The 23,647-nt window shown below is 38.6% G+C and overlaps 1 protein-coding gene and 1 pseudogene across 8 annotated transcripts in view; both read right to left on the reverse strand.

Annotated features, from left to right (window-relative positions):
* Positions 1-9,798: 9,798 nt before the first annotated feature.
* Positions 9,799-10,303, reverse strand: LOC147345904 (small ribosomal subunit protein eS27 pseudogene; annotated as a pseudogene).
* Positions 10,304-12,837: 2,534 nt separating this feature from the next.
* PIK3C3 (phosphatidylinositol 3-kinase catalytic subunit type 3) overlaps positions 12,838-23,647 on the reverse strand; it is a 165,724-nt gene continuing 154,914 nt past the window's right edge. For 6 of the 8 annotated variants that reach the window (XR_015153421.1, XR_015153419.1, XM_086372256.1 and 3 more), the window contains 2 exons: positions 19,251-19,376; positions 12,838-13,629 (listed from right to left, as the gene is read on the reverse strand). Coding sequence is in view for 4 of the 8 variants with exons in the window: in XM_086372256.1 (XP_086228382.1) it covers positions 13,615-13,629; positions 19,251-19,376 (141 nt within the window). In the remaining 4 variants the exon portion in view is untranslated. Of the gene's footprint in view, positions 13,630-19,250; positions 19,377-22,056; positions 22,128-23,647 lie in introns of all 8 variants that reach the window. The other 2 variants (XR_015153420.1, XR_015153422.1) reach the window with 2 other exon arrangements.

Genomic DNA, 23,647 nt, shown 5'->3' on the forward strand with positions numbered 1-23,647 from the left:
GTGACAAGAATACACAGAACTGTACAAAAACAGTCTTAATGACCAGGATAACCATGATGGTGTGATCACTCACCTAAAGCCAGACATCCTGGAGTGTGAAGTTAAGTGGGCCTTAGGAAGCATGACTTTGAACAAAGCTAGTGGAAGTGATGGAATTCCAGTTGAGAAATTTCAAACCCCTAAAGATGATGCTGTTAAAGTGCTGCACTCAATATTCTAGCCAATTTGGAAAACTCAGTACTGCCCACTGGACTGGAAAAAGTAGTTTTTATTTCAATTCCAAAGAAGGGCAATGCCAAAGAATGTTCAAACTACCTCACAATTGCACTCATTTCACATGCTAACAAGGTAATGCTCAAAATCCTTCAAACTAGGGTTCAACAGTTCATGAACCTAGAACTTCCAGATACAGAAGCTAAATTTAGAAAAGGCAGAGGAACCAGAGATCAAACTACCAACATCTACTGGATCATAGAAAAAGTAAGGGAATTCCAGAAAAGCATCTACTTCTGCTTCATTGACTGTGCTAAAGCCCTTGACTGTGTGGATCACAACAAACTGTAGAAAATCCTTCAATAGATGGGACTACCAGACCAACTTACCTGCTTCCTGAGAAATCTGTATGCAGATCAAGAAGCAACAGTTCCGTACATGAAAGAACGGACTGGTTCAAAATTGGGAAAGGAGTAAGTCAAGGTTGTATATTGTCACTATACTTATTTAACTTCTGTGCAGGGTACACGCAAAATGCCAGGCTGAATGAAGCAGAAACTGGAATCAAGATTGCCAGGAAATTCTAGAAAATAGTGAAGGACAGAGAATCCTGGCATGCTGCAGTTCATGGGGTCAGAAGGAGTCAGATACACTTAATGACTGAACATTGGAGGATGGGTGGAATCTGCTGAAGTATTGACTGTGGGACTGAAGAAGAGGGAGCAGGAAAGACTGACTCTCAGTTTCCTGCATGAGCAATGCAGTCAAGTGCGGGGACAGGTATAGTGATTAAGTGTAAGTGACAGAAGAAATGGGATTGAGGAAGTTATGTGACGAATTTGCTGTTTCATATGGACAGTTTGAGATAACCGTGAGGCATTCCTTTGGGACTGCCAATTAAAGACTTCTCCAATATGAGTCACAGCTTCAGAAACTGATTTGGATAACATAACTTGAGAGTTTTCTGTTTATGAGATGGTATTTAAAGGATAAATATCTATGAAGTGCAGTGACCAAAAATGCCTAGAACATTCTTGAAAAATAACAAATTTACAGGACACAAACTTCCTGATTTCAAAAGTTACTACAGAATAGCAGTCATCAAGATAACATGGCACTGGCATAAGGATAAAGGTAGAGATCAATGGAATATAATTGGGAATTCAGGAATAAATAACTAATTTATAGTCAATTGGTATTTGAAAAGAGTGCCAAGGAAATTCAGTGAGGTGAATTTGTCTTTTCAACAAATGATGATGTGACAATTGGATCAAAGCGAAAGTGAAAGTCCCTCAACTCTGTGACTCCATGGACTCTATAGTCCATGGACTTCTCCAGGCCAGAATACTGGAGTGGGTAGCCTTTCCCTTCTTCAGGGGACCTTCCCAATCCAGGGATCGAACCCAGGTCTCCCGCATTGGAGGCGGATTCTTCACCAGCTGAGCCACAAGGGAAGCCTGTCATATGCAAAAGGGTGAAGTCATAACTGTAACTCACAATATACATGAAAATTAATTCAAAAGGGATCAGTCTAAGACCATTGTTACCATTGTTTCCCCATCTATTTGCCATGAAGTGATGGGACTAGAAGCCATGATCTTAGTTTTCTGAATGTTGAGTTTTAAGTCAGCTTTTTCACTCTTCTCTTTCACTTTCATCAGGAGGATCTTTAGTCCCACTTCTCTTTCTGCCATTAGAGTGGTGTCATCTGCATATATGAGGTTGTTGATATTTCTCCTGGCAATCTTGATTTTGGCTTGTGATTCACCCAGCCTGGCATTTTGCATGATGTACCCCGCATATAAGTTAAATAAGCAGGGTGACAATATACAGCCTTGACATATTGCAACCTCCAAACCAAACATCATACTTACTTGTCACCATATTCACTTTTAAAACCTTAATCCAGGCAACATTGTCTCCTAGATTACTAATTGGTGTCCCTGATTTTCCCCTGAAGGTCCATTTTCTACACAGTGATAATTTAATAAGAAAGCAAATTTTTTAGTCTCTTTCTTGAGTTTTCACTGAAATGAAATCTCAAATCTTTAACATGATGTATGAGGGGTGTTTCAAATCACCCCTCAGGATTTGAACCCACCTATCTTTCCCACCTCATCTTCTGATGTCTCCTCTTGCTCACAGGTCCCAGCCATATCAGCTTTCTCTTAGGTTTTCAAACAAGATGACCTTCTTCGTGGTTTGAGTCCTTGCACATGCTGCCTCCTCTGATTAAAATGTTCCTCCCACCACTGTGACTCTCTACTATTCCATAGATAGTTCCTTTGACCCATCTGTTCTTGGCTTAAGTATCATCTCCTAAGAGAATTTTCTTTGGTGACTGTATGTCTAAATTCTTTTATCTTCTTTCACTGTCACATAGCTGTTGCTTTCAACACATTTATTACACTTTATAAGTATTAATTTGTTTATATGCTTGGTTATTGTCTGTCTTTCTCAATAAGTTGTAAGATCTATGCAAGAAGCAACCGTGTCTGTTCTTTTTTACCATTGTATCCCCAGTGCTAAGCACACACAATAAGCGCTCATTAAATCGGTACTTGAATCTCTCATTTTTACCCATTAAAAACTAATAATATGGGACAGTTACAAATTCTTAGTCTAGACCAGGCACTGTTACATACACTGTATGTGGAGCAATTTATTTAAAACTCACAAGAAACTTATGAGGTGAATTCTATTCCATTTTTAAAGGAAATCGGGTTACATAGAAGGTAAGCAACTTCCTTGATGTCACCCAGACAAGGCATGAGCAAGCTTAGAGTTAGAAAGCCAGCCCTCCGGCTCTCTCACCTATGTCTGTAACCCCTGTGCCACACTGATGTACACCCAGAAGGCATGGGAGGGGACTTTGGGCTTGATTTAGGGAGCTGATATCTTCTCCTACTCTTGTCTCTGCATGCAAACTTGGCAAGAATAGCTGGAGCAATTAGTATGAGGATCTCAAACAATTCTGAGTGAAAAAATGGCACCTTGTTGAATGTTTTCCTTTCTGAGATTCAGAGATAAAGGAGTATTATGGGATGGGAGCCTGTGCCTCCTAAAAGTAGAATTGCAAGGACAAGGAGGATAGCCAGGAGCTCAAAGTAAAATACCCTTGAGGAAGTTAGAGTCTAGGCTGGTGACCTCGGATCAGTAAAACAAAGGTGGGTGGTTGAAACAGTGAGGTCTTGCAGGTGCAGCTATTGGTCCTAGGAGAAAATGACTAAACCCAGGAGCATGTGAAAATAAAAGAGTTGCAGATGGATCAGAATGACAATGAGATATCGTCTCATACCTGTTAGGAAGGCTTTTCACAATTGCTGGTATGGATGTAGAGAAAAGGAAACCCTGTTGGTGGGAATGTACAGTCATCATGGGAAACGTATGACAGTTTCTCAAAAAGTTAAAAACTGTACTACCATATCATCCAGGAATCCCGCTACTGGATATATATTTGAATAAGTTAAAATCAGTATCTCAGAGGGTTATCTGCATACTCATGTTCACTGAAGCATTATTCACAATAGCCAAGGTAAGGAAACAACCGAAGTGTCTGTCATTTGATGGATGGATAAAGAAGCTGTGATATATATTTGAATATTTTCATCCAAGAGAAAGAAAGAATGCCTGCTATATGTGACGACATGGATGGACATTGAAGGCATTCTGCTAAGTGAGATAAGTCAGACATGGGACAAATACTATATAATATCACTTTTGACTCTGAACTTGTAAAAACAGAAGGGAGAATAGAAGTTATAAGGAGCTGGAGATAGGGAAATTGGGGAGAAATTGTTTTAAGGGTAAAAACTTATGACCAGTAGGTAAGTTCTAGAGAGTTAATACACAACATAGTGATTATAGTCAACACTATTGTATTGTATATTGTATGTACTGTATACATCCTATTGTATGTATTTGTACAATATTGTATACATTTCAACATTACTAAGAAACTAAGTCTTAACTGTTCTCAATGTTGTATTATAAATTTCAACATTACTAAGAAATTAAATCTTCACTGTTCTCAAAGTTGTATTATAAGTTTTAACATTACTAAGAAACTAAATCTTAATTGTTCTCAACGCACACAAAAAGTGATAAATATGTAAGATGGAGGAAGTGTTAGCTAATACTACTATAGTAATCCCATTGCAACACACAAATTACCAGACCAACACATTGTTCACCTTACACTTACAGTGTTATGTGTCAATTATATCTCAATTTAAATATATATAAACATAATTGAAGTGGGAAGTCACACACTGGGCCCTACTGTGCACTGGATAGGCCTTAACCTTCATATTATCATCTGGCTCTGTAGTGTGCGTACGCACACACACACACAGACACACACATACACACAGTTCCTTGACATATCAGGATGTGTTCAGAATATCTTGGCGGTTTGCGTTCTTAGAACATCACTGTTTTTCCCATGTTCAAAGTATGTTCTGGTTTAAGTGCGGCTTCTTGACAACCAGCTTGCTCTTTCTTCGAGTCTCACTAAGCCCCATGCAGTGGGCCTACCAGAATTCTGTGCTCCTGGGGCCCTGTAGATGTTAACAGAATGGCAAGGAATGGCGGTAGACCACATGTCACAGGCATCTCTCCTGCCCTATTAGAGTTACTAAAACATACCAAGATAAAATTACTAAGGCTCTTAACAGAGCACTGGCAGGCCACCGAACTGAGCTCAGGGACTTGTGAACGTGGAGCCGTGTGCAGTAGTGCTGTGCCCTGGTCATCAGCGAGTCACTGGCGCTTAACTCCACAGGCCTGGATGAGACCACCCATGAGGAAATAGAAAGAACAAGTGGTCTCAGACATAAGCACTGTGTTGGTTCAACATTTTGAGATTGATCTGAGGAGAGAGTCCATAAAGGAGAGGCTGAGAAACCAGCCAGGAAGGTCGGCGGTCACGATATGAAGAACTACCTGGCCATAATGCTCTTACAGTATGTTCTGAGACTCTCGTTCAGTGACAGAATAAACAGGATGACACTGATGTGTGAAGGTCTCACTACTGAGATTCTGGTATAACTACCAGTACTGTGGGGTGCGTAGGCAGAGGTGAGTCATTTAATTGAGGTGGACTGGGATATTAGTGCTCTCATGGAGAAGCACAGTAAACATTCAAGCTTTCTTTTTTGCTGTTGTTTTTTAATTGAAGTGCAGTTGATTTACAATATGGTGTTAGTTTTAAGTATACAGCAAAGTGATGCAAAATAATTCAATTATATATAACTGAATTTATATATACATATATATCAGATCAGATCAGATCAGTCGCTCAGTCGTGTCCGACTCTTTGCGACCCCATGAATCACAGCACGCCAGGCCTCCCTGTCCATCACCAACTCCCGGAGTTCACTCAGACTCACGTCCATCAAGTCAGTAATGCCATCCAGCCATCTCATCCTCTGTCGTCCCCTTCTCCTCCTGCCCCCAATCCCTCCCAGCATCAGAGTCTTTTCCAATGAGTCAACTCTTCGCATGAGGTGCCCCAAGTACTGGAGTTTCAGCTTTAGCATCATTCCTTCCAAAAAAATCCCAGGGCTGATCTTCAGAATGGACTGGTTGGATCTCCTTGCAGTCCAAGGAACTCTCAAGAGTCTTCTCCAATGTTATATACATATATATATATATATTTTGGGCTTCCCTGGTGGCTCAGAGGTTAAAGTGTCTGCCCGCAATGTGGGAGACTTGGGTTCAATCCCTGGGTCGGGAAGATCTCCTGGAGAAGGAAATGGCAATCCATTCCAGTATTCTTGCCTGGAGAATCCCATGGATGGAGGAGCCTGGTGGGCTACAGTCCATAGGGTCACAAAGAGTCGGACATGACTGAGTGACTTAACTACTAACTAATATTTCTTTCAGCTTATTTTTCATTATAGTTTATTAAAAGATTTCAAATATTGCTCCCTGTGTTATCCAGTAAACACTTGCTTATCTATTTTATGTATAGTAGTGTAATCTGTTAATCTCATACTCCTAATTTATCCCTCACACTCCTTTCCCCTTTGGTAACCATAAGTTTGTTTTCTACATCTTCTGTTTTACAGATCCATTTGTATTATTTTTTAGATTCTACATGTAACATCATATAGTATTTATCTTACTTCATTTAGTATGATAACCTCTAGGCCCATCCATGTTGCTGCAAACGATAACTCTTCATTCTTTTTTATGCCCAGTATTCCATTGTATATATGTACTTCTCTATCTGTTCATCTATTGACAGACTGCTTCCATGTCTTGGCTGTTATAAGCAGTGCTGCTGTGTGCATTGGAGTGAACATATCTTTTTAAATTAGAGTTTTCATCTTTTCCAGATATATGCCCAGGAGTGTGATTTCTGGCTCAAACAGTAGCCCTATTTTTAGTTTTTAAAGGAACCTCCATAGTGGCTGCACCAATTTACATTCTCCACCAGTGTGGGAGGGCTCCCATTTTCCATACCCTTTTCAGCACTTATTTGTAGACATTTTGATGATTAGCGATCCTGACAGGTGTGAGGTAATACCTCATTGTGGCTTTGATTTGCATTTGAAAGCAAGTTTTAAATAGACTTCGGGTTCAGAGAGATGCTCTCAAGGAAATTTTGGTTAGGTGCCTCTATTTGGGACCCAGCTTCCCTGGTGGCTCAGACGGTAAAGCGTCTGCCTGCAGTGCAGGAGACCTGGGTTTGATCCCTGGGTTGGGAAAATCCCTTGGAGAAGGAAATGGCAACCCACTCCAGTACTCTTGCCTGGAAAATTCCATGGACTGAGGAGCCTGGTAGGCTACAGTCCATGGGATCACAAAGAGTCGGACACAACTGAGTGACTTCAGTTTGAGTTTCCAGTGTTCTTGCCTGGAGAATCCCAGGGACTGGGGAGCCTGGTGGGCTGCTGTCTATGGGGTTGCACAGAGTTGGACATGACTGAAGTGACTTAGCAGCAGCAGCAGCAGCAGTAGCCTCTATTTGGGACTATTTCTACTGGTGCTGTGGTAGCAGGTGTATGTGTTTTTCCCTTAAGACAAACTCTACCTGGTAGGTGATGGCAGCTGCTTATAGCAGTAACCCTGCCAAGTGGGCCAGAACTCTGGACATTCCTAGCATACATTTTGGAATGCAACTTCTCACCTGACCCAAAAAGAAGAGTTACAATTATCCCAGAACACCAATTTGGCTTTCCTTTTACAATTGGGCTTGGTATCCTGCACTGAGCCCGGTGGACTAAGGAACTGGGTGTCTGTGAGCCTGTGCTGCCCCACTCCTGGCTTGGCTCTTCCATCGCCTGTTGGGCTCTTCTCCTTCCTCTGGAGTGGCCTGGACTGGTCGGTCCTTATCATCAGCCATGCCACAAACCCTGGAAATGTGCACCATGTTATTTTCTCCTGACTGCGGACAGCAGTGCTGGTGGAGGTGTGTGCGCTCGGGGCTCGGAGGCCCGTCACTGGGCGGCGACAACAGCGCAGGTGAAGCTGGCGACCTTGGTGCGTCAGGTGAACACGGGCTGGAAGGGGCGGCGTGGGTGGATGTTGCGGTGAAAGCAGCTTGGGGCTCCCATGGTGTAGAAAAACAATGTTTCCTGGCTTTAGACAGTGAGCTGCTTAGGATCTCTTAAAATCAGCATTACTGAGGTGCAATTTCTATGTCGTAAAACACAATACTATGTTTTTTGGTACATGAATTGTAAACGTAGTCGCTGTTCCAGTTTTGGAACATTTGTCATCATTGTATAACATCCCTTCAGTGTCCCTTTCCTGTCAATTCCCATTTTCTTACCCAGCCCCTGGCAGCCTCTGAATTGCTTTCTGCTGAAGATTTATCTTCTCCGATAAATGGAAACTTATATGTGATCTTCTGTGTCTGGCTTCTTTCACTTAGCATATTTTTGAGGTTCATCTTTATTGTTTCAGTGTAAATGCTTCTTTTTTGGTGATGATGGGTCAAGAACTCCAGGGGTTAGAGATGGGGGTTGTACAAAGCTATATAGGAATGAGAGACCATTCTCACTGACCTAGGGAGGGTTTGTGCTAACAAAACAGATAAAGATCATGGTAACATTGGTCCTGATGTCTCAAGGACAGTGGTGATGATGATCAAAGCTGAAAAGTTAAAGAAATAGCTAAATTCTAGTTAAATTCTGTGGTTCATTCAGATGTTACTTGACCTGTGTTGAGCTTATTTATATCTACATCCACTCTGTTCACACTCCAGAGTTTTAGAAAAGTTAGACACCTTATTTGGGGAGGTATCTGGTAAAACTGAAGCAGGAAAGAATCAGGGCTCCTTGGAGAAACAGCTGATTGCAGGGCTGGGGCACATCAAGTATAAGATGAGCCTGGATCATCTTGTGCCAGAAGTAAGAAAGGCTCAAGAACATTATAGAGTCATGTTGGACACAGGCACCAGACTGTGGACAGGTCAGTCTTGGGCAATTTTACCATCATAGTAAGTGATGATAGGAATGCACTGTACAATAAAATAAAATAGTGTCCATACTAATATAAATGAATAAATAATTAATGGAGAAAGGACAGCTGTATCAGTAGGTCTCTAACAACTGCCAAAAGAATAATGGAATTATAAAAAAAATCATTTGCCTTTCACCATAGTAATACTTGATTCAGGCAAGAAAAATCAACATATGCTAAAACCAATAGGTAAAAGTGTGTAAAAGAACAAGATATTAACATGGTTTCAAGGTGTCTCCCTATAAAATACTTATAAATTGCTCACTAATTTATAAGTTTCAAATACAAATTAACTTCAGAGTTTGTAGTTTTTCTAGTAGTCATGTATGGATGTGAATGTTAGACCATAAAAAAAGCTGAGCGCTGAAGAAGTGATGCTTTTGAACTGTGATTGTTGGAGAAGACTCTTGAGAGTCCCTTGGACAGCAATGAGATCCAAACAGTCAATCCTAAAGGAAATCAGTCCTGAACATTCACTGGAAGGACTGATGCTGAAACTGAAACTCCAATACTTTGGTCACTTAATGTGAACTGACTCATTGGAAAAGACTCTGATGGAGGGAAAGACTGATGACAGGAGGAGGAAGGGGACCAGAGGATGAGATGGTTGGAATACATCACCAACTCAATGGACATGAGTTTGAGCAAGCTCTGCGAGTTGGTGATGGACAGGGAAGCCTGGTGTGCTACAGTCCATGGGGTTACAAAGAGTCAGACAGGAATGAGCGATTGAACTGGAGAGTTTGAAAAAAGCTGGAAAATGTATTTTTACCAAATGATGAAAGCTACCATGACCAGGCATAGAACAAATTCATATCATGTGTTTTCTGATAAGGTCATGAAAAGTACACAGTATTTATTTTTTTGAAGTGTTCCAACCAAAAATAACACAACTTGAGGAAAATTAAACAAACTCAAACTATGGGATTTTCTATAAAGTAACTGCCTTATACTTTTGAAACTATTTTAACTAGTTCACACTTTATATGAATTTCTTTCATTTTTAGCTGTGCCAGGATCCCATCCAGGTGGTATGCATTCTTTATGGTGAAGTGTTAACATATCAAATTATTCATTTCAGAAATCTGGTATATTTTCCATATTTAATTATAGAAAATTCATGTTGTTTTTGAAATTTACCTGCCTTCCCCTCACACACAAAAAACCCCAAGAGTCTCAATTCTTCTTTTTTGTATCCAAAATGTGTTTATTGGGATGGCTTCCCATTCATCTTGATACAGGATACTTTTAGTGCTGCTTCTGCCTCAAGGAGCATCCTCCTGTAAGCCTTGCTTCTCCTCTTGTAGGCTGGCAGAGGACAGTAGAGCAGCCAGCACACAGAACTACTGTGTCTGTACATGGCTAAAGCCTGCGGTGATTTTACAGCATCCTGGACATTTCACATCCATGAAATAGCAATTAGGATTCTGCACCAGGCACTTTTTCTTGTTTCTTCTTCTTTTCTGGACAGAGATGGAGGTCCTTTGCCAGAGGCATGTTCTCATGGGGAGCTCATCATTGCCAGAAAGGCAATTCTTTACAAAAAAATAAACTGTAATGTTAGGTCTATGTGCAAAAATAGAAAGGATATTGTGATTGTAGGTTAACAATTGCAGGTTAAGATTTATTTTGTCTGCATATTTTTACTGACTGACTTATTTCTTATTTCAGTTCAGTCGCTCAGTCATGTCCGACTCTGCGACCCTGTGGACTGCAGCACACCAGGCTTCCTTGTCCATCACCAACTCCCAGAGCTTGCTCAAACTCATGTCCATTGAGTCGGTGATGTCATCCAGCCATCTCATCCTCTGTTGTCGCCTTCTCCTCCTGCCTTCAATCTTTCCCAGCATCAAGGTCTTTTCCAATGAGTCAGTTCTTCCTATCAAGTGGCCAAAGTATTGGAGCTTCAGCTTCAGTATCAGTCCTTCCATAGAATATTCAGGACTGATTTCCTTTACAATTGACAGATTTCCTATTTCAAGGCAAGTATGAATCTGTGGCATGATGACATGACTCAGTTTCTTAAAAATTTAATTAATTGACTAGTCCCTGTATCTTTGGTAATTCTGTTCAAAAAAAGAAAAATAAAGAATAGGCTTTGTTTGTGGGGATTCAAGTCTAATGGACCACATGCACTCATATGCAGAGTATGTGCATGAGAATCACAGAGGTCAGTACCATCACCACTGTCTCTGTGAGAAATGAAGGCCTGGAGATTCTGACGGTTAAGACTGTGATCACGAGTAACTCAACTTCAGACCCTAACTCTGTTCTCACTTTGCAGCCTTACCTTGGGCAGGTGATTCACTTGTCTTAAAGTTCTATAAAATGGGGAAGGAATTCTACCTCAGGACTGTTATACAGAAGAGTGATATATAAGGCATATGAAGCAATTAGTATAATCCTGATATGTAATAGTAAGTTCTCATAAGTTATGTTGACTGTGATTATAATAAATACTCACTTGAAAACTTTATAATACACAAATGAGGTAGGGAATACCTAACCCTATGGAGAGTAAAGAAAATCAGATTATATGAACCCCTTATTTAGGGACGTGAACCACAGTTTACTTCTTTCTGATAGCCCTACTCACAGTGGCTGCCATCCACATTTTCTCTCCCCAATTCAGAAATCTCATTCTGAATACAAGAGTATACTCCTACTTCTAAATTAAGGCACGTGTCCCCACAAACACTTTCTTCAAACTCAAAGAAAGCAATGTGCTTGAAACACTGTAAACCTGCCAAAAATCTGAATGGCAATGATAATAAAGGAAAATACAGACTACATGATTTAAAAAAATGGTATTTGGGGGAAATAGTAAGAGCACAGAGGTTGCTTGAGCAGTAGAAATGGAAACTGATGAAGCATTTTTCTTTGTGATACAGGCTCACCACCCACAGCCAAAATACATTCTACAAAACCAAAGCCACTATCCTTCCTTAGTCAATACCTGTCTTCCTTCCTATAAAGCTCTCTCTCTCATAATCCCTATAAACTTTGCACAGAATACAAGCTCACTCATAATCAACCCACCTTATTATTGTTTGCCACTATACAATATCATAGTAGTTCAAAAACATTTATAGAGCATGTAACATAAATATCCATATTACTATCTATGCAAAATGTTATGGAGTTTATAAAGATGATTAAGATGATACAGTTTGACCTACAGTTAATTCAAACAGAGGTCAGCAAATTATGGCCTGAGGGTCAAATCTGGCCATAACATTTGGTTACACGTTGTCTGTGACTGTTTTACTCGTACAACAGAGTATCAGTTATGACCAAGATCATGCTTTTCAAAGCTGAAGATATTTATTGTTTTGGCCGTTTACAGAAAACGTTTCCCAACCTCTGTAACAGGAGATGCAACTACAATAAAAATGCCTTACTGCACTGAGTGCCAATTAAAAAGCTACAAATAAAGAATTAAAAGAGTTCAGAAAGTTGGAGCGGTCACTTTTAGCAGTGTCATTTTGAGGAAACTTTTGAAGGAGGTACCAATAGAAACAGGACTAGAAGAATAAGAATGCAGATTGGTTACAAACTTCTGGGTAACTAAACATGATGAAAATATATGAAGCGAAGAAAAAGTAAGCGAGAGGATGGAGCTTACCCATTAGATTAGGCATTATTCTCTTATTATAATATTCAGAGGCATTTTCATCCTTACCATTTTTCTAATGTGCATGTATGTTTTATACAAGTCAAATTCCATATGCCGCTAAGATTCTCTCTTAATTATACACTTGCTTTCCAGCTGGTAACCCCACTCTAATGCAGCAAACTCACAGATATGAATTTGGTAACATTATAATGACATTTTCTGAAACTGTGCCTTAATATAACCTTCTTAAATCTTTTTCTATCATTTGATATTAAATATTTATTCAGCATTGAAAGAGATACTGTTTACCTTCCAAAACAAAATTATATGACTTTACAACAATTTGCCAAGATTATCACTGCTCTGCTCTTCTCATTTGTGTTTGTTCCTTTTTGCTAAAGTTCCATTAGGTAAAAAAGCTAGATGGACTAGTAGGACTTCCAGTCTTCAAACACTACAAATTATTTTGCTTTAATCAGAAAGGGTAGATTATATTAACAGGTCTGGGAGAGTTACTTTTAAAAGCTCTTGAAAACTAAGTTTTCATAAAAAAATTTATTGCACAAAGACAATTTATGCTTACATGTAAAAATATCTTAGGTTCAATATGAAAAACTGCTGCCATATTACCTTTTGGCCAAGTATTGAGATAGTTACATTTTTATAACTTGATTTATATATGTACAACCTAGGTAAAATGTGAACTACAGAACAAAATTTCCAGTATTTGTAAGTAAGAAAAAATGGTTGTCTTATTTGAAATATATATAATTCTTAAGAATAGGCATAACATGTAAAACTTGAAGTATTATAGATTGGGCCAAAAAAAAAAAAAAATCTAGGGCGGAAGAGGAACAACAGAGACAGGGAACAAGGGACTGAGAGGCAAAGCAAACAAGCACAACCGAGAAGCCCAAACTCATACAATGCTCTGCCGATGTGAAGAGACGAGAAAACAATGGGCTTTCAAAGTTGAAGACTAAAATGTTTTACTATTTCAACATAAAATTCCTTGAGAACTCTCATAATATGTACATGGTTCTGGAACAAGATTCTTACTTCTTAGCTTATTAACAATGTGTACATTTGAAAATAATTATATACAATACTTCAAACAAACCATTCAAGATTGCATTTAAGCAATGACATCCAAGGAAACAGAACTCAGGCACTGTGAAACACTTAGGGCATATGGTATCTTCAGGACTAAATGTTCTCTTCCTTGTTGACAGTCTTAAGTCTTCATTACACACATGTTGCTTTTAAAGTTGTTTTCTTACAGTGACAATCATCTTGATGGGCCAAACCCAGTTTCATTTTCTCCAGTACTGCAAAAATTAAAAACAACAACAAAAAGAAAATTAGCTTCTCTGTTCACAAAGAAGAGAAACAACAGTTTATAGTCAAAAAAATTAGAATAAGACAAACATGTAATCCTTAATAGAAAAAGACAAAGAACAACAACATAAACTTCAGGTAATTCTAGTTTATATGAGCAAATATTTTGGGGAAGGAATGTTTGCTAACTGTAAGCTCAAGATGACTTCATTATTAAATAGCAGACAAATCTAGAACTAGGAAGGCAAAAATTCCACTGAATTCTGCAGTGACAGATGATTAATATTCTGAGTAATAAGCTTAGTTCTCGGTGCAACATTTTTAGAGACTGTGAAAATTATTAATTTATTCCACACATTGTGAAGCCAATGTACAATACAGAGTACAGAAATGGTTTGGAAAAAAATAAAAGGAAGCAGCGCTGAAAGAATAACAGAGATCCAGTAAAGAATTTTTTTGGAGACATTAACAAAGATGTGTGGGGCCATTAATGTAACATTAATTCATTAACAAAGATGATGCTATTAAAGTGCTGCACTCAATATGCTAGCAAACTTGGAAAACTCAGCAATGGTCACAGGACTGGAAAAGGTCAGTTTTCATTTCAATCCCCAAGAAGGACAATGCCAAAGAATGTTCAAACTACTGTACAATCATGCTCATTTGACATGCTAACAAGGTAATCCTCAAAATCCTTCCAGCTAGGCTTCAATAGTACATGAACCAAGAATTTCCAAATGTACAAACTGGATTTAGAAAAGACAGAGGAACTAGAGATCAAATTGTCAACATCCACTGATTCATAGAAAAAACAAGAGAATTCCAGGAAAACATCTACTTCTGCTTCATTGACTGCACTAAAGTCTTTGACTGTGTGGATCACAACAAACTGTGGAAAATTCTTAAAGAGATGGGAACACCAGACCACCTGACTTGCCTCCTGAGAAACCTGTGTGGAGGTCAAGAAGCAACAATTAGAACTGGACATGGAACAACAGACTGATTCCAAAGTGGGAAAGGAGTACATCAAGTCTGTATATTGTCACCCTGCTTATTTAACTTCTGTGCAGAGCACATCATGTGGAATGCCGGGCTGGATGAAGCACAAGCTGGAATTAAGACTGCCAGGAGAAATATCAATAACCTCAGATATGCAGATAACTAAAGAGCCTCTTGATGAAGGTGAAAGAGTGAAAAAACTGGCTTAAAACCTAACATTCAAAAAATGAAGACCATTGATCACTTCGTGGCAAATAGATGTGGAAAATGTTGAAAATGGTGGCTGATTTCATTTTCCTGGGCTTCAAAATCAATGCGGACGGTGACTGTAGCCACAAAATTAAAAGACACTTGCTCCTTGGAAACTTTATGTTTTGATCAGTGGAATATTCTATATTTCTGTTCTTTATTCCTAATGGTAAAATAAGGTCCATATAATGTAAAATCAGAAATAATGTTCTGATCTCTTCTCCTCTGGGCATCTTTTGCATCTGTGCCTTCTCAAACTAGATGAGAGAGTACAGCAGTTACAGTGGAAACATTCTACACACGGTTTAAGTACTAAGGTCCGTACATAAAGGTAAAACGGAATATAAATAAAATGAATAAAAGCAAAATAGGAAGCTTTCCCCTCAGGACTGAGGCAAAAAAACTAATTCTTTGTTTGAATAGCAGATGGAGCAGATGGCTTGTATTTAGAGGCCATGTTGTACCACAAAAAACCCCAAAGAACCTTCAATACTGGAATCACATTCAGCATGGTAAGATGTCATGTTTATGGGAGGAATGTAGGACCTGAATTACTTCGGAGAGAGTCCCTGACACATCTGTTAGATACGGGGGAAATGCTGGCATAATAAACATACTCTTTCCTCCTTTCATGATGTATGTTTTAATCTCAAGTGTGAGAGTGTGTGTGTACAGCTGGCTTCTCTTCATCAAAGGTGCACTGGGGCTGCACATTCCTGTGACCTTCTGCTGGGCCCTGTACTCTTCCTCCTCAAATACCAAAGGGGCTAAGGAAGGGTTCTTGCCAGATGGATGGCAGTGGGATGTGCTCTTAGTATGCTGAGCTGGAACTCACCTAAAATTTCCAATCTGTTCATAAATTTTTACATTTAGTGTGCCAAAAATATATCTCTAACCTGAATCTATATTCATCCAATTAAATATGTATTAAGATTAATGGAAATCACCCCCATCCCCTTCTCCAGACTTTTACCATCAATCAATGAAGAAAGACAGACAGGAAAAAGCAGAAACTAGAAAGAAATGGGCTGCAATATGAGAGATTTCCATTGAAAGGCATAGTTTTAGAGCATGAAGTGACCCAAACTAAGTGGTCTCCACCTTTTTGCACAGACAAGACTAGAAAGCCCTATAAGATGATTTTGAAGGGAAAAAGACCTCTGATGATGCAATTTCAAAGACAATGACCCAAATAAAAGTGGTTTTCAGTGGAAAATTTCCACCACTAGTAGGTGGGTGTTGCTAGGCAACAAATATTACAGTGTTTAATCTCAACCCTTCCTAGCAAATGGCATGATGGAATAAAATAAGCCTTTCGGCATGTCAACATAGCACCTGTATCTGGCAATTTTTCAGTCGTTTTTAAGAATATTTCTTTAATGCAGGAAGAACTTCTGTTAACATGTCTACCTCCATTTTGTAAAAAATTGGTTCTATAATCCATAATGATTACTAGGAAAGCAGTAAAATTAGCATAAAATCAATTAGCAAAATGCATCCTTATAATAAATGCTGAGTGAGGAAGAAACACATGTTGATCATCAAAACTTGAGTGTGCATGTGATTTACTAGGATCAATACTTAGCAAATGCATATGTAAGAATGTGAATTTCGAAGAAAAACATATTCCCTCAGAGATTAGTTAAGAAACAACTATGCATGTATATACTTTTATAATCTGAAAAGACTTAGGTGAAGTTAAGACCTTGTTTGGACTTCCCTGGTGGCTCAGAGGTTAAAGCGTCTGCCTCCAATGCAGGAGACCCGGGTTCGATCCCTGGGTCTGGAAGATCCCCTGGAGAAGGAAATGGCAACCCACTCCAGTATTCTTGCCTGGAGAATCCCATGGTCAGAGGAGCCTGGTGGGCTACAGTCCACGGGGTCGCAAAGAGTCGGACACGACTGAGCGACTTCACTTTCACTAAGACCTTGTTTAGTGTCTCTGGTACCTTTCAATACCTAAGCAAATTCCAATTAAAATTAATGTCTTAATGTTACTCATATTGATATTGTTTGTTGTATAATAGTATGAACACAGGTGACAGTTAAAAAAAATCTTTATTATTAATTTATTTTTTGGCTGTGTGGGTCTTCGTCGCTGCACGGACTTTTCTCCAGCTGTGGGGGCTGGGGGGCTACCTTCTAGTTGCATTGTTCGGGTTTCTCACTGTGGTGGTTCCCCTTGTGCAGCACGGGCTCTCGGTCACGGGGGCTTCAGTAGTTAGACGGCTCCCAGGCTCTAGAGCACAGACTCAATAGTTATGGTGCATGGGCTTAGTTGCTCCGCATGATGTGGGATCACCTCAGATCAGGGATCCACCCATGTCTCTTGCACCGGGAGGCAGATTCTTTACCACGGAGCCACCAGGGAAGCCCTCACAGACGACATATTTAAAGAAACTTGAAAGACAAGCATGAGCATTTTCAAGTTAACTTCCTGAGGCAAAGAACTTGGGATTCTTGTGAATCACTATGTTGTACACCTGAAACATTTATAACACTATAAATCAACTATACCTAAATAAAAATAAAAAAAGTATATCAGATTCTGATAAAGAAGACTTAAGCTTGATAAGCTAGAAATTAATCTAGCTTGTCACTGGTTGGATATGGGGGTCAGAAGATCTGGGTTCAAGCCTTGATTCTGCCCCTCATTAGATACATGAAGTTGGCTAAGTCATTATACCTTTCTGGACTTTTTCCCCTTACAGTTCTAAAATATTCTGCTGTGTTGTATGTTGATCCAGCTCTGCCACTAACTAGCTTGGTGACTTTGACAAGTCACTTAACTTACCCTCTGAGTCACAGTTTACTCTCTTGAGAAGTGATGACGATTAATGGTGGGTACAGCAAACCTTGAGTTGGCACTTATAATAAAATACGACTCAGACTGGTGTTTAGAGACAAGAAACATTTTTTGTCACAAGAGAGAAAGAATATCAGCTAACATTTATAGGAAAAAGAATTCCCTTATATTCATTAGATATTTCTTAAGTGTTTAAAGGCACTGTGCTTCTGGGTCATTGATACATATCCCAGTCTTCAAGAAGCTTGCATTTTAGGAGTTATAAGGTGATTCAAATATTTATAATAGAAAACAAAATATAAGTGCAACTCATATTAAAAGTACAAAGTACTATTAATATTCAGAGGAAGATGAATCAGAGTGGCGTTAATAGATCTTGGAAGGACAGGTTGGATTTTAGCAAGCAGGCATTTACAGGAGATTCATTATTAAGGAGACAGACATTCTGGGCTAAAGAAAAGAGCTAAGTAGCCAGAGAAATGGAAGAGAACAAAAATATTGAGAAAAAGAGAGTATTCGGGGAATAGCTTAGAAAGAAGCTTAGAACACAACAATATGGAAGGCCCTGAATTGCTAGAGACTGGACATCACTTGTAGGCAACGGGGAAACACTTTTCATATTTAAATTATAAAAAAAAAGGATACAGCTGTATTTTGTGAAGATATATCTGATTGGACTATTTAGCAGAATAAAGATAAGAATGCTGAGAGAAAAAAAATACTAAAAGCAGTTTTGAAGGATTTTAGTTACCCAAAGTATCATAAAATGAAAAACTAGGTCAAAATGTCAATAGTGGGAAAATGACAGAAAATGATAATTAAAAAACAGTTAAGGAAACTCACAAGGCTTAGTGACATCCTGTATGCTGGGTGAGGGAGAAGTTAAAACAGACAAGCTTTGAGCTTGCAGTATTAGTAAAATTATCATTAACTGAATGTGTAAAGTCAGGAAGGAGTTCACAGGAGGATGTGGGAGAGGAAAGTGCCCTCATTTTTCTTTTCCCTAACCACTTACATCATCATCCTCATGATGAAATTCAAAATTGAAATAGGTTTTAAATCTGAGGTTTATCATCAAGGCTAGTGTAAAAAAGTCTTCCCTCAAACAACTGTAGAAGAGTCTGCTAACCAGTAAGTCTACAGATAGACCCTTCTGTGTGTGCTACATACACCATCACTTTTCTCAGCTTCTAACTTCTTTTCCTAGCACTTCACCATTTACCAAACCCAACAAGTGTCCAAGTCTCACTTGTCAAGGCCTCCACCAGGCCCAAGATCATTCTCAAGAAAAATTTACAGGTACCACTGACTACAATATACAGATATACCTATGCTGATGCTCCACAATTTAGTTACTAAGAATATTTCAGTGGAATGTTTTAGAGTTATTAGTGCATCAAACACATTCACGTTGGAAGGCTGGTGAGATGTCAAGAAGGCTTGACAAAAAAAAATCAGAGAAGATGTGTCATTTGCAGAGAAAGGCACAGTTCTGAGAGAATTCTATGGGAGAACATGGAGATGCTGAGATGAACGCACTGCCATCAGAGAACTTACCTGGGCAAACTTGTGAATCTGCTCCACCACTGCAGCAAAGAGAGCATGGACACTTTCATCAATCAGACTTTGCATGTAATGTACTGCCTCTTCGTCAGACAGGTCTAAACGAAATTTATCCTGAACCTACAAGGTCACAGTCTATTAATTTTTGAATAAAGAAAAACATAACATTTTGAAGAGACAAGAACAGACAGATACAGATATTATTACAATGACCTATTTTTACAGCAAAGAAATGGTTCATAACCTATAAGGAGTTCTGAATACTATTCTCCTGAATGTGTAACTTTACTTTTTGCTATATGCTCTTTATATCACCCCATCTTGGTTGGTTGTAATTTTTTTTTTTCAGAAAAATATTAACAAAGTGAATAGAAAATAATTCTGTTCAGCCCTGCAAATTTAAAAACAGACAAAAAGTAAACTATAAACTAGATCTTCTAAGATGTCCCCTTTCCTATAGGAGTTCCTTATACTTCTGCAAAGAACTACTTCAATATGACCTATAATTTCTAAAGACTGAGGACTTTTTCATTATTTCATATTAAAACATACAGTTGATTCTGAATAGCAATAAGAACTAGAAAGATTAGTAGAGATATATATCAGAATAGTTCCCTAAAACACACAAGCAAATGTTACCAAATGATTGTGTGTTAGAGCTCAGTTGTGCCTGACTCTGCAACCCCATGGACTATAGCCCACCAGGCTCTTCTGTCCATGGAATTCTCTAGGCAAGAATACTGGAGCAGGTTGCCATGCTTGACTACTTCATGCTAACACTGTGCAAAGCACCTTACATGCAGTATTTCATTCTACTCTCTGATGGCTCTGAGGTAGATAATATCTCAATCTCTAAGACACAGAAACTGAGACAGAGAATTTAGGAAGCCAACCCAGGGACCTTTAACTGATGATAAGTGGCTTACGCTTCCAGACGATCTCAGTAACCACTGTACTTACTCCTTTCTCCTCTTATAAATGATCCATATAAACTTCTGAAAAGACAGGCTAGAAGAAAATGGGATTTCCAAGTGGATAAAAAGTGGTCCATGTTTAGTATTTCCTTTTAAGTATGGAGTTGAACTACTACAAAATCAGGAAGAAGAAAAGGCAGACAGTACTACAACCCATCACGGATGCAATGAACATGAACTTGGGCAAACTTCGGGAGATGGTGAGAGACAGGGAGGCCTCGTGTGCTGCAGTCCATGGGGTCACAGAGTCGGACACGACTGGGAGACAGAACAACCACCACCACCACCCGTGGCCTGCTCAGTGCTCTCTTCCCTTCACTGCACTGCAAGTATACCGGGTGATCCGACAGCCCTGCAGGCTCAGGGGAGAGGAGGTAAAAGACAGGTAGGTGGAACAAGTGAAACACAATTTGGTGGAGGGAGATCTAAAAGTATACTTTCAATCAACTCTCTCATTTCTGGATCCCAGTTAAAGAATTTATTCCATTGTATTCCTTGATTTCTACCTAGGGAGGTCATGTCTGAGAATTTTAAAAACTATTTTTTTAAGGACGTCAAAAACACTATAGGGCAGAAGAATCAAAATAAACCTTTAACCCAATTTGCCAAAGCCTGCATACTTACATAAGTGCTTAAATTACAAACAGAAGATATGTATTTAGTATATAAAGAAAATGTTATTCACCGAATATGAAGACATTCTTTTTTTATAAGAAAGACTAACTGCATAAAAATGGTTGATTTGTTATCATACATATTGAGTTGTGTTAGGCTACTTGTTATTCTACCCCTGTCCTTTTACCTCTGTGCCTTCCACCCTTCTACAATTTCTCCTCTGACTCCTGGTTATCTCTATCAGCTCCAAACTCTGTCCTTTTACACCTCATTAGCTAAGGCTGCACTCGAATCAATCTGCAGTGTTCTTTTTTTTTAAAAGAGAAAGACTATAGAACACTTTATTATATTTTTGTAAATTTTGTGCTACACATCTCTTATATTAATGCAAATTAAAATAAACTTAGAGACAGTATTTTTTAGATAGTTGAACATTTATCAACACTTCACAGAGCAGCACCCTTGAACTCCTGGCAAACTGGAAACCCAGATAAGACATATTACTTATCAAGCAAAAGGATGCAAACTTGTAAATCTTAGCCTCTGCACTGTCTTTCAAAAGTAGATAAAATACCCTTTGTTTGAAATATCGTTGAGTATTACCAAAATGCGACACGAAGTGAGTGAATGTTGGAAAAATGGCACCAACAGACTTGCTCAACACAGAGTTACTACAACCTTCAAAATCTGTAAGGAACGCAGTTATCTATGAAGCACAATAAAATGAGTAGTCAATTGCAAAAAATTAAAAAGAAATGATATATATGTACTAAAATATGCTATGGAAAAAAGGAAAATATTGTTGAACTTTGCTATGATTAAATACTTTGAAGAAATGCCATAAAGATAGCTGGTAACAAAAGTTTAAACAATATAATCAAGATTTTCTAAAAGGAAAAGTTGAAATAAAAGATCTAATAAGAACAAAAACTACATACTGGAAGAAGAAACAAAAAGACTCCATTTGACAACTACCATTAGGACTTTCATAAATGAGTTCTGAACATAAGTGAAGTCAGGCAAGAGTGAGCATATGACAGAGCTAAATGGGTTTAAAATAAACAGCAACAACAGATCCTAAAAATAGCCACACACGCATAGACACACAAAAGCAATAACATTTGAAATCTGGTGCAGTCATCCATTTTGAAATTTTCATCAACTACTTATGTTTCTTGATGAATGAGCTTAAGTTGAAAAAAATTACCCACATCAAAACCTAGTGTGATAAGTAGTCCATTTCCTAGTTTGGCCAGGGTGGGGAGTTTTGAAACAGTGCTTCCTAGAAAATAATAAATGAAATCCTAAAAAGAGCATAATTTTCTTAAATGTTAAACAATAAGATTTACATTAAAATCCCTCTCACTGCCAAAGACTCATAAAATTAAGTAAAAGAGAATAGGTTCATTCATGTTTGAAATTATGTAAATATTCTTGTACCTTCCGAATCCATATTGAAATACTAATGCCCAATGTGATGGCATCAGTAAGTGGACCTTTTGAAAGGTACTTAAGATTATGAGGGTGGAGCCCTCATGAATGATTAGTGCTCTTATAAAGAGACACCAAAGAGCTTCCCGGCACCTTCCACCCTAAGAAGTACCCTTTGATCCCAAAGGGGCTTTAACTTGACCATTCTGGCACTCTGGACTAGTATTTAGAGCTTCCAGAAGCTTAAGAAATAAATTTCTGTTGTTTACAAGCTACCTAGTGTCTGGTATTTTGTTATACTGATATATGCAGCAGCCCAAATGGACCAAGACAATGTTCAACCCACAGCGGTATGTTTCTAATAATGCTGAGTCAATTACATCAGAACTTAGGGCTTTTGGTGAGAAATATTATTTACAACCACCAGAAAAATTCCATCTTACAATTTTAGTAGTTTTATACTTCTGTAAGTTAAAAAGCTATACTATCTTTGAAGCTCATTATTAATAAGCCCTCTGCTATTTAAGATCACTTAATGTTATCTTTGGGTAAATAAAATGTGTTATATACACCCCCCTCAATGGCTCTGGTAAAGAATCTGCCTGCTATGTAATAGACCTGGGTTCATTCCCTGGGTTGGGAAGATCCCCTGGAGAAGGGAAAGGCTACCCACCCCAGTATTCTGGCCTGGAGAATTCCAAGGACTCTATAGTCCATGGGGTCACAAAGAGTTGGACATGACTGAGTGACTTTCACTTTCAGTGAATCAGAGACAGAAATTAATTTGAATAAAAAAAAATCTTCAAATTTATTACTCCTTTCTCCCATCTCTCACTGCATCTCAGGGTAAGATAGTTCTGAATAACTGCTCATCTATATGAAAGCTTTCTTTCATGCTTCTCTTTGCAGGTTAAGTTAAAAGCAGGTCTCTACTCTCCTGACACAGTAAGAAACCCCTGTAACCAAGGGTATGAATGGGAAAGATAAAGAACAACTGTTTTCTTCTATATACTATTATAATATTTTGTTTCTGATTCTTGGCATGCTTGGTCTTGGAGTACCAGGAAGCAGGTATCTTAGTAGGAATATTAAAGAGAAGCTAAACTTTTTAGGACAAAGAGTAAGGGTGGTGATAGTAAGCTTCCTGTCTTGATATAGTGAGCTACTCATGTGACTGTGGGCATAAACAGGGAAGGGGATAAAACTAGTTGCAGAGGGCTTGAGAGGCTCTTGTATTCTAAAATGTGAAAAAGAAATATACACAAGGTCTCTTTCTTAATTTACATTACTTAAGAGTCCAGGGGTCGGGACAAGGGGAAATGGGTTGTTAAAACCCTGATACTTCTTAAGTATGAAAAGTAGACTATGATA

Source organism: Bos grunniens, chromosome 24 (assembly GCF_055505025.1).
Source record: "Bos grunniens cultivar Pamir isolate PY7600 chromosome 24, Bosgru_T2T1.0, whole genome shotgun sequence".
Taxonomy (NCBI): Eukaryota; Metazoa; Chordata; class Mammalia; order Artiodactyla; family Bovidae; genus Bos; species Bos grunniens.